General features: G+C 44.6%; 2 protein-coding genes across 4 annotated transcripts; one reads left to right on the forward strand and one right to left on the reverse strand.

Annotated features, from left to right (window-relative positions):
• The first annotated feature begins 1,129 nt into the window (after positions 1-1,129).
• LOC134220258 (uncharacterized protein K02A2.6-like) lies at positions 1,130-6,621 on the forward strand. Of its 3 annotated transcripts, none has more exons than XR_009981820.1 (3): positions 1,130-1,582; positions 1,791-1,952; positions 6,041-6,621. XR_009981820.1 is itself a non-coding variant. In XM_062699260.1 (3 exons), the coding sequence occupies exons 2-3, from the start codon at positions 2,439-2,441 to the stop codon at positions 6,094-6,096; spliced, it is 684 nt and encodes a 227-aa protein (XP_062555244.1). In that variant the 5' UTR covers positions 1,130-1,582; positions 1,791-2,438; the 3' UTR covers positions 6,097-6,621. The 3 variants fall into 3 exon arrangements, 2 of the variants coding, with proteins under 2 accessions (XP_062555244.1, XP_062555243.1); XM_062699260.1 differs by having other exon boundaries at positions 1,791-3,066; XM_062699259.1 differs by lacking the exon at positions 6,041-6,621 and having other exon boundaries at positions 1,791-4,834.
• A 4,195-nt stretch (positions 6,622-10,816) lies between these two features.
• Positions 10,817-11,714, reverse strand: LOC134225212 (proteasome assembly chaperone 2). Its single transcript, XM_062705086.1, has one exon. It carries the CDS (start codon positions 11,572-11,574, stop codon positions 10,846-10,848), a length of 729 nt encoding a protein of 242 aa, XP_062561070.1. The 5' UTR covers positions 11,575-11,714; the 3' UTR covers positions 10,817-10,845.
• Between the last annotated feature and the right edge of the window lie 104 nt (positions 11,715-11,818).

Consider the following 11,818-nt stretch of genomic DNA (forward strand, 5'->3'; position numbering starts at 1 on the left):
GTTTTAGACGAAAATCAGTTAATTCAATGCATTCAACAATGAAGAACCCGTAAATTTCATGCAATGATGCAAATTGCGATTCGTATCATTAGCAAATCTCTTGGCCATGATTCTGATGGAATTTGACTTGGTTTTGGTACATGATTGACGTTTTATGATTTCTAGTGATGCACGAAAAACAAGATATGCCAATGATTGGAATATTTCTGAATAACAAATGTTGCAAACGGAAAAGAGGATGCTTCCCTAGAGCTTCTTCTATTGAAATATTTCATCAAATGCTTCAAAACCCAAATGTAGGCAATTCGGATCCAAGAAAGGCATTCACTGAGGAATAAATTTGGGTTTTCATAGTAAATTTTAAAAACAATTGTCGTATCCAACAATTTTCATATCTTAAGATACGCTAGTTTTGTTCGAAACCAGTGACATAAGTAATCAAATAAATTTTCTAAAAATATTCATTCATGATGGCACAACAATCCTTAATGAACAAAACTGCCTTACGTAGTTTACGTTGGGCGGTTGTGTCTTGTACATAACCCTTCTGATTTTTTACTCAGGAAACAGAATAGCTCGACTGTCAGCCCATATACGCCTAGTCCTATCCATAACCGAGAATCGTCCAATGTCGTTTGCCGTGACCAGTATAGGCCTTTTCATGTGACACTGCCGAGACTGCACTTGTTTACAACCGCTGAACAGGCCTGCAAGTCCGAAGCTGTCACTTTCATAGAAGAACTGTCAATTGACGATGAAATCAGCTGTTTTTAAACGTCTCGTGAAAAGGCCTATACCATAATCAGGATCTTACTGGTATGAATCCTGATGTGCCGGTTGGCACACCTGTTGGGCTTGTGTGCTTTGAGCGGCGCACGGTCGCTGTGATAGGGCCTGCTTGCAGACACATGCAGCTTTTTATAGAGGTTCAACAGAGCCCACTGTCAAACCCCACCACATCCTAGACAGGCCCCCTAACTCGCAGTGGCCATGGGGAGGGGTCGTCAAGTCCTTGCTGTCCCCTGTGTGTGTGTGTTTTTTTTTCTTCCTAAACAATGGAGGGGGAATCTGCTCAACAGACTGTGGAGTATACCTTTAGCGTGTAAGTGAACGGGCGAAAACCCGAAGATGTCGTTAAACGACAAGTTAATGTATGGGTCGTGAGTCGGTCGTTCGGAGATAAATACAGGTGTAATAAAACCATGGATTTAGTCTAATCGAAAACTTCAAGCAGTACGTTACTCCGATCCGACGAAATATCACGGTGTCTCACCAAGTCTTACGGTAGTTTCAATACTCAAAAAGTGGCGACGAGAGATAAAGTGACTTGAGTGGCATACAGTGCTTTGAAAGAAGGTTATAAGTGTTAGCTGAGAGTAAAATCTTGTTCTGGTGAACACTGTACAATTGTATAACCCGTTGCAAGCCAAAGTGCGATAAAGGAATAAAGACGAAATAAAACATTGTGCGGCTATCTACAGGAGACAATTGGACAGCAGCGCGACTCCTCCAGCGAATTTAATTGACCATCGTTGACGCGCGGTGGAGCCAATATCGAGGAGAAAAGAATCGGTTGCACTAGGTAGATCACAGAGTTCCTCATTTTGTTTAGTAAAAGTGATCTCTTCTAGCGCCATTTTGGACGCTAATGTGATCTATTGTTTGTTTCTCTTCCTTAAACAGACAAAGAACTGGAATTATTCAATAGGATAAAAACCTGAAAAGAAAAGTGGATTACATAATTGAATTTTTCTATACGTTTATTAAAAGTTTTTTCTTTTTTTCCAAAGGTGTCGAAGGGCATTATCGTGAAGATCGCTTTTACCTTTCCGGATTGGTCCAGTTGTTCCGTGTCCGCATCTGGGTAATTACCCCACGACTCGCGTGGTTGCTAACGGGCATAATCACGAGCAACTATTGAAGTCGGCGAATGCTGAGAAGTTTTTTTTCTGGTGAGTCAATTCATTTTATTACTAAGACGCAACTGCTATCGTAGATTGGAGTGGATTATTGATCAAGTTATTGGTTGAAGTTAGAAGAAAATCTATACATATTTTTGACATGGCACAATCTAATATAACGACTACATTAGAACCCTACCGGAGAGGTACTTCCTTCAGTGACTGGGTTGACAGACTTAGGTTTTTCTTTAACATAAATAAACTTCCTGAGGACGCTAAAAGAGACCATTTTGTTACCTTGAGTGGTCCAACTATTTTTAAGGAGCTGAAGCTACTGTACCCTAATACTGATCTAGCAGGAGTTTCTTATGATGAAATGGTAAAAAATTGAAAGCACGACTGGATAAAACAGAGTCTGATTTAGTACAACGCCTTAAATTCAATATTAGAGTACAGCAGCCGGATGAATCTCTGGAGGACTTCGTCCTATCTGTCAAACTTCAGGCTGAATTTTGCAATTTTGAGACTTTCAAAGATATGGCCATAAGAGACCGTATTGTAGCGGGAATTCGTGATAAGGTACTGCAACAAAGACTTTTGAATGAAGAAAAACTTACTTTAGATAGCGCAGAGAAAATGATTGCGACTTGGGAAATAGCCAGAAATAATGCGAAAAATATGAATTGTGCCAATAAAACTTGTATGGAGCATATAGCAGCCATAAATGCTAGGGGGGGTTCGTCTGGATCAAGATTCAAAAAATTAGCGGCCACGTTGGAGTTAGCATCTAAACCAACGGTGGGTGGCGGAGGAGCCGAACGTAATAGAGGTTCTGTTAAGAATAGGTTAGGGTATTCACCATATCAAAATGATCAATGGCGGAGCAGACAATGGCGAGGCAGATCGGACCAAGAAAGGCCAAATCGTGGTCAGGCCAACGTAGAAGGGAATCGCTTCCGGAATCGACCAGATTACTCGCAGTTCATTTGCGATTTCTGTGGAGTAAAGGGTCACATAAAACGGAAGTGTTTCAAGCTGAAAAACATGCAGAGGGACGCAGTGAACATGGTGGATACGAATGTTTCGGGCCAAAACAATGACGAGTACCTGAGCGATCTGGTCAACAGGATGCGGACGGATTCGAATAGCGAAAGCGAGGAAGAGGGTGAGCAAACTGTTCTTGAATGTATGCACGTGTTATCTATTGGAAAAATAAGTGAGCCCTGTATCGTAAATGTTGAAATTGACAATATAGCGTTTGATATGGAAGTGGATTGTGGTTCGTCGGTGACAGTAATAGGGAGGAAACAATATTTTGAATACTTTACCAAAGATTTAATGAAATGTCAGAAAAGATTAATTGTTGTAAATGGTTCTAGCCTCATTGTTGAAGGAGAAGTCGACGTTTTGGTTAAATTTAAAGGAATTGAACGAAAACTGACTCTTCTTGTACTTAATTGTAATAACAATTTCATTCCACTCTTAGGAAGAACTTGGATTGACGTTTTTTTTCCAAACTGGAGGAATTTTTTTGTTAATTCAATTTCTACTAGTATTGTGACGAATCATGAAATAGTTGATGAAATTAAGAGTAAATACTCAAATGTTTTTCATAAAAATTTTACCACACCGATCCGGGGCTATGAAGCGGATTTGGTTTTAAAATCCGAGGTACCAGTATTTAAAAAGGCTTATGACGTCCCTTATCGTTTAAGGGATAAAGTATTAGAATATTTGACGAAACTAGAAAGTGAAAATGTTATCACACCGATTAAAACTAGCGAATGGGCATCTCCGGTGATCGTGGTTATGAAAAAGAATAATGAGATTAGATTGGTTATAGACTGTAAGGTTTCAGTAAACAAATTCATAGTACCTAATACATACCCATTGCCAACTGCCCAGGATGTTTTCGCCGGATTAGCGAATTGCTCTGTGTTTTGTTCTTTAGATCTTGAAGGTGCTTATACGCAATTGTCCTTATCAGACAGATCCAGGCAATTTATGGTAGTAAATACACTAAAAGGACTCTTCACATACAATAGATTGCCCCAAGGTGCATCCTCAAGCGCCTCAATATTTCAGCAAGTTATGGAACAAGTTTTGAATGGTATTGAAAATGTAACTGTTTATTTGGATGACGTTTTGATAGCGGGCATAAGTTTTAACGATTGTAAGGTTAAATTGATGGCGGTTTTAGAGAGATTGGACGCCGCTAACATAAAAGTGAATTGGGACAAATGTAGGTTTTTTGTAACTGAGCTTGGTTTTTTGGGACATGTTATTAGCGAAAAAGGTTTAAAACCGTGCCCCGACAAAATCTCGACTATAAAACAGGCTAATGCACCACGTAATGTGACGGAATTAAAATCGTTTTTAGGTTTAATTAATTATTATCACAAATTCATACCACGGTTATCGTCGAAAATGTATTTTTTATATCAATTATTGAAGTCGGATGTGAAATTCGTTTGGAATGAGAATTGTAACAAAGCGTTTGAAAGTAGTAAAAATCTGTTAACAGAAACACAATTTTTAGAATTTTACGACCCAAACAAACCAATTGTAATTGTATCTGACGCATCCGGTTATGGGTTGGGAGGTGTAATGGCACATATTATAGACGGAATTGAAAGCCCATATATTTCACATCATTTTCATTGAATTCAGCTCAGAAAAATTATCCAATTTTACACCTGGAAGCGCTTGCTTTAGTATGTACAGTGAAAAAGTTTCATAAATTTCTATTTGGGAAAAAGTTTTCAATCTATACGGATCATAAGCCATTGGTTGGCATTTTTGGGAAGAATGGAAAGCACTCCATTTATGCAACTAGATTGCAAAGATTCGTATTGGAAATGTCAATCTATGAATATGATGTGCAATATAGACCATCGCAGAAAATGGGAAACGCAGATTTTTGTTCGCGTTTTCCATTAGATCGAGCAGTTCCCGATAACTTGGACAATCATTTGGTCAGCAGTATAAATTTCAGCGAAGCGCTTCCTATGAATCACTTAGAAGTGGCGAGTAAAACAAAAGATGATGAATTTCTGCAATCAATAATATCGTTCATTCAAAAAGGATGGCCCGCCAAGGTGAATAGACAGTTTATGGATGTTTATGCTAATCAGCAAGATCTAGAGATAGTAGATGATTGTCTGCTGTATCAAAATAGGGTGATGATTCCTGCCTCGATGAAGGGAAAAGTTTTAAAACTTCTGCATGCTAATCATGCCGGCGTAGTGAAGATGAAACGCCTGGCTAGACAAAGCGTCTACTGGTATGGTATTAATTCAGACATAGAAAAGTATGTGACTAAATGCGATGCATGCAACAGCATGATGATCGTTCCAAAAGCCAAAATAGAATCCAAATGGATACCAACCATAAGACCATTCAGCAGGATTCACATTGATTTTTTTTATTTTGCTCATCATACATATCTTCTAACAGTAGATAGTTTTTCAAAATGGGTCGAGCTTGATTGTATGAAAAATGGAACGGATTGTGGAAAAGTCCTTAAGAAATTAGTTGCTATTTTTGCAAGATTCGGGTTGCCTGACGTCTTAGTGTCAGACGGAGGCCCTCCATTTAACTCGTCAGCTTTTACCAATTTTTTAAAAAAACAGGGAATTAATGTCTTGAAGAGTCCGCCGTACAACCCTTCCAGTAATGGACAAGCGGAACGATTAGTTAGAACTGTTAAGGATGTTCTAAAGAAATTTCTGTTAGATCCTGAGTTTTCTCATCTTGACTTGGAAAGCCAAGTTAGTTTGTTCCTTATGAATTATAGAAATAACTGTTTGAGACTGGATGGTAACTCTCCATCGCAATTGATTTTATCGTACAAACCTAAAACAATTTTGGATTTGCTAAATCCCAGATCGCAGTATAAAGCAAAACTGGATCAAGATGTTTGGTTGGAGTTGAAACGCAAGGAAAGAAATACTAAAAATGAGTGTTTAGCTCCCATGCATGAGGATGCTCGTTCGAATGATACCCAGGTAATCCTGGAGGACGATTTCGAAGATCTGAGGGAAGGTGATGAAATATGGTATAAGAACCATAATCCTCACAATCCTGCGAAATGGCTTAAAGGCAATTACATTAAAAGAAAATCTCGTAATACATTCCAGGTTCTAATTGGAAGCGTGCCAACCCTGGCCCATCGAAGACAGCTTCGTTTGATTAAGGAGCAAGGCGATTCCCTCAGGCCGATCATTCAGTGGGGTCGACAGAGGTCACAACCGGTGTCGAGGTCGACAAGTGAAGAATTCCACGGATTTTCGGAAATCGAAACGATGAGACGAAGGAAGCGTAAACACCCGGTCGAAAATTTGACAAATGAAATGCATACGTCGGGAGAATCAGCTCCACGGCGATCGAAAAGACTGAGAAAGGCTAAAATTGAAGATGATTTTGTTTATTCAAGTTGGGGAAAGCCCAACGATCAGTAATCGTAAGCTACGTTCTGAATTTGTTTTTTTAGTAGCTGAATGATATAATATTGAATGAATTTTTAAGTTTAAGCATTAAAACAAAATTTCTAAGGAAAGAGAACTGTGGAGTATACCTTTAGCGTGTAAGTGAACGGGCGAAAACCCGAAGATGTCGTTAAACGACAAGTTAATGTATGGGTCGTGAGTCGGCCGTTCGGAGATAAATACAGGTGTAATAAAACCATGGATTTAGTCTAATCGAAAACTTCAAGCAGTACGTTACTCCGATCCGACGAAATATCACGGTGTCTCACCAAGTCTTACGGTAGTTTCAATACTCAAAACAGACATCCTGGGTTGTCCAGGAAGTGCGGGGTTAGGGATCACCTCCAACAGCAAACGAGGGAGGCAGGACTACATCCCAGACCCGCTAAATCGTTTCCATTGCCGCCAAGCCCATCGTCCCTTCGGTACAACCAGAAAGTAATGCTTCAAAGGAGGGCCAGTGCACAACGCACCCTCGAGGTTAGCTGCGTGTCCTTGCAGCACCGAAGATCGTAACTCGCTTTTTTAGAAGAACACCATGGTCTCGTGCCAGCGCGTTGCCGGCTTTCCAGGTGGCCTTACCACGCCCTATGTCCTCGGAAGGCGGGCAGGGTCGACTTCGCGCCTGCTTCCCTCTGCACGACTGGTATCAAGAATGATGATGCCGCGTGCACCCCAAATTGACCTTTCTGCGATAGGGCCTATTCGCCAGCACACAGAGGGACTTGCCGACGCGGTGCCTACGCCTGCCCCAACCTTTACGAGGACCCCTTTCCGTCCTCGGGCTCAGAACCCGCCCGGTTGACCGACGCCGTGAAAGCGACGATACCATGTTGTTCTTCGCGCGGTCACTTGTTCGATAAAAGGATCGAGTTCGACCACAGAGCATGACCACCGGTATGACCCATGAAGCCGACTCCGATCCCTTGGACCACCTCTTATTTGCGCCTGAACTAGCCATCCTTGAGTCCACGCGCCACCTTCTGTGTAGTTCCGAGACGATTTGGGCGATAGCCGATAAAACGGCGTTCCAGCCAACTGCATCTTCACACATCCTCCGAACTAGGTTGTCCGGGGTAGTGTCCAGACCACATGTGGCATGCATGTGGTCACGCATTGCGCGAAAACGTGAGCACACGAACAACACGTGTTCCGCCGTTTCCTCTAAACCTGCGTACACCAAACACTCGGGCGAGGCTGAGCAAGCCAGCTGCGTTACCTGCACTGTGATTTTGCAGCACAGCTTTGCTGGACCAAATCAAACAATTGGGAGGGTTCGTGCAGCATTGTGCCTTATGTCCCTGTAATCCGCAGCGTCGGCAGAGATTGCTTCTGTCAGGGCCTTTGCAGTCCCATTGCTTGTGCCCCGGTTCCAGGCACTTGAAGCAAACTTCGGGTTGCTCGTATATGCCCACAGGGCATACCGACCACCCCACCTTGACGCTCCCTAACTTGACTACCTTGGAGGCGTCCGCTGCAGGTAGCCGAACCAATGCTACCTGTGTCCCTGCCGGACCTTTCCGTAGCCGAACGGCTGCGGTGGACGCCTCCACTTCGCACTGTCGCCGCAGTGCCGTGACGAGCTCTTCGACTTCGGTGATCTCGTCCAGATCTTTAACCCTTAGATTCACCTCCGTCGTGAGTGCCCTCACCTTGACCGTCTCGCCTAGGACTTCCTCCGCCAACTTCTTGTAGGCGGCGCCCTTTTGCGAGACGCTCCGCTTTAGCTCGAGGATCATCTCGCCCATCCGAGTACGTCTTATTCGACGTACGTCGGCGCCGAGTTCACCGACCTTGACGTCACTCCTCATCGCCTTCAAAACATCCGAGTACTTAGCTTCGTCCGCCGTGATGACTAGGGCATCGCCCCTGGAGCGATTGGCGCCTACCCTAGACTTCTTGCTACCCTCATTCGCCTAGGCCTTCTTTTCGGCCCTTGACGTCTTCGGTTTCCTCTTGTTCTTGACCAGGGTCCAGGAGGCGTCATCCCCCTCTATTTCCCTGGTCTGGTGCGGCTGAGAACTTTCAGCCTGCCGTAACCTCTTACCACCGTCTTTCCTGAGTGGACGGACCTTTCCAGGTCCTTCCTCCCCCGGTTTTGGAGGTACCTGGCCGGGGTTCAGCTTCCCAGCCCCTGGAGACTGTCTCCCCCGTTTTTGTGTCTGCTCCGTTGGAGCAGTCACCCCCGACGTACTCGCAAATACTTGAGCCTCAGTCTGGGTAGACTTTGGTACCACCGTCTTCGCTGGCACGGCTTCGGTCGATTCGACCTTGCCAGAGTCCGCGAATCCTTGGGCCTCAGTCTGGGTAGACCTCGACTCCATGGATTTCACGGGTTCGCACTTGGCCGTCCCGACCGCCGTTTCCAGCTTGGCGTCCAACATCGACTTTCGAAGTTTCAGCAAGCTCCTCTTGAGGTCCTTACTGATATTATGCTTCGATGACGCAAAGTTGATGATGGCGTCCAGCTGTTCCGTCGCCACCTCGAAGGCCGAAAGCCCATCGCGTTTGCGGTTCATCGCCTCCACAAGCCATGGGCCGTCAATAACGCCTACCGGCGTTTTTCTAGCCGAGAGGAAGGTTGAGTGACCCACGCTGGCGCTGCGCACTGAGCTGCCGACTATTGCCTCTGGCCTCCTAGGCGGAGACCTGAACAACCCACCTCTTGCGAAGGGGTTGTCGCCTACACTACTACCACCAATTGAAGAATTGACTTGGTTTTCCATTTTGGTCCCACGAGTTGCTCGGGAAAAGAGGTCCACCACGCCAGAGCCCAGCATGACGCGGTAAGGGACAATTACTGTGGAGGGTGCCCAGGTACCCCACAGGCTCCGTTAAAGGCCTAGTTTATTATTCACCCCCCTGGCCATGCATCCCCTCGGCACGGGTCGCTTGACGCCTTGGGATTAGGGGTTAGGGACGATGGTCCCGGTCTAACTCGCAGTGGCCATGGGGAGGGGTCGTCAAGCCCTTGGACAAAGTCCCTGCTGCCCCCTGCTTTGATCAGTCTGGTAAGCTTCCCAGGGAAGCTGTCCTCGTCCATAATTTTCCATAGCTCTACGCGGTCTATACTGTGGTATGCCGCTTTGAAATCAATGAACAGATGGTGCGTTGGGACCTGATATTCACGGTATTTTTTGAAGGATTTGCCGTACAGTAAAGATCTGGTCCGTTGTCGAGCGGCCGTCAACGAAGCCGGCTTGATAACTTTCCACGAACTCATTCAGTAATGGTGACAGACGACGGAAGATGATCTGGGATATCACTTTGTAGGCGGCATTAAGGATGGTGATCGCTCGAAAGTTCTCACACTCCAGCTTGTCGCCTTTTTTGTAGATGGGGCATATAACCCCTTCGTTCCACTCCTTTGGTAGCTGTTCAGTTTCCTAGATTTTGACTATCAATTTGTGCAGGCAAGTGGCTAGCATTTCCGGGTCCATCTGGATGAGCTCAGCTCCGATACCATCCTTACCAGCTGTTTTATTGGTCTTTAGCTGTTGGATGGCATCCTTAACTTCCCTCAAGGTGGGGGCTGGTTGGCTTCCATCGTCTGCTGGACTGACGTGGTCATCTCCTCCGCTGCCTTGACTTTCACTGCCTGTACTCTGAGCGCCATTCAAATGTTCCTCGTAGTGCTGCTTCCACCTTTCGATCACCACACGTTCGTCCGTCAAGATGCTCCCATCCTTATCCCGGTACATTTCGGCTCGCGGCACGAAGCCTTTGCGGGATGCGTTGAGCTTCTGATAGAACTTGCGTGTTTCTTGAGAACGGCACAGTTGTTCCATCTCCTCGCACTCCGCTTCTTCCGGGCGTCGTTTCTTCTCCTGAAAAAGGCGGGGCTGCTGTCTCCGCTTCCGTCTATAACGTTCCACGTTCTGCTGGGAGATCGCTATCAAGAAACCAGAGAACCTGCTTCAGATCATAACTCGTACCGTCCAATCGTGATGTTGTCTTGTATACGGAAGCTGTTAGTGAAGATGATTCTCAATCGGCTCGACAGATGGGTCGAATCAAATGGCTTTCTATCAGATACTCACTTTGGATTCCGCAGAGGCAAGGGAACGAACGACTGTCTTGCGTTACTTACTACAGGTATCATCTTTATGGTGCTCATCTTACCCCGTCCTACCCTGGAAATGGAAATCTCTTGAAAATATGAGTCTACTGCAAATAGAGCTTTCGTCGTGAAGGTGTACGCGGACCTTCTAGAAGTTTTCCACTTTTACGCAAACAAAAAAAACATAATAAAATCATCCAAACTCAAAGCCAAAACCCAAAGTTTTTTTTGTGTTTTTATTAAGGAGACTTTCAGCCCTAGGCTGGCTCGTCTCCAGAACCCAAAGTTGTTCAAAACTATCATGTTTGACGATGTATTATCTTTTATTTAAGGCTTCTTCAAATTATTCAAAAAAAAATTGTTTTATAAAATATTATAATTACCGTTTATCTTCCCATTAATACACGTTGACTGGAGCCGCATTTCCGAAAAGATACTTCCATGAGCTCGGAATCGCCAATTTTATCTTCTCGCCATCCTCCTCCCTCGGAAGCAACGGTTTCTTTAGATGATCAACCAAAGACACCAATTGCACGGCGTCGGCCGTGTTGTCACCCTCGGACACGTACATGAACAAAATGAAACCTGCCACTTCCTTTCCGGTGCAAGCACTCAGCAGTTTACCTGCAAAGCCTCCCCCGTGGATCACATTTCCGTCCAACGGTGTCCACTGAAGCTCTTTTAGTGTTTCGGAATACACGGACTGAAATCGTTCGTTTGCCAGATACTTGTACGGGCGCGACCCAACTTGATGATTTTCATGGGCAAAGCTGCTGCTTAGGATGATAACCTCCACCAGTTGTCGATCCCGGATGAAATCGGTTAGCTTGTCCAGGAATTCCGACTGCAGAGCTCCCACCAGGGGAGCCCGGATCTGCAGAACCAATAGTTTGTGCTTCTCGGACACGTACAATTCTGCGGTGGTGGTGGTCTGATCTTTATCGTGATCGTAAGCCGGCGGACCAACAATCGGAATCAGTGCCGGGTGCCATAGAAGACCAATCTTTTCCAGTTTTAGTGTTTCGATGAGCAGATCGGTGGCCAACTGAGCAACATTTCCGACACTGACACTGGGAACCAGTAAGGTGTATCCGGAGAAATCGATGTCCTTGAAGAATTTGAACATTATTCCGGTACTTGTATGTGAACCAACTCGATAAAAATGGTTATTTTCGTTTGAACTTTTCGATTATTCAGAATGATCTGCGGTTTTCGTGAATCTTGATTAATTTTTAGCTTGTGTTTGTTTATGTCAGTTCTGTGAACACTACCAATGCAGTTCTGTGCAAGTGTAACCGTGTCTAAATATTTTTCTTTTCTTATCATGCACGATTTCTGAAAAAGGGTCAAAAATTTAGATTAAACCACGC

Source organism: Armigeres subalbatus, chromosome 3 (genome assembly GCF_024139115.2).
Source record: "Armigeres subalbatus isolate Guangzhou_Male chromosome 3, GZ_Asu_2, whole genome shotgun sequence".
In the NCBI taxonomy this organism is placed as follows: domain Eukaryota; kingdom Metazoa; phylum Arthropoda; class Insecta; order Diptera; family Culicidae; genus Armigeres; species Armigeres subalbatus.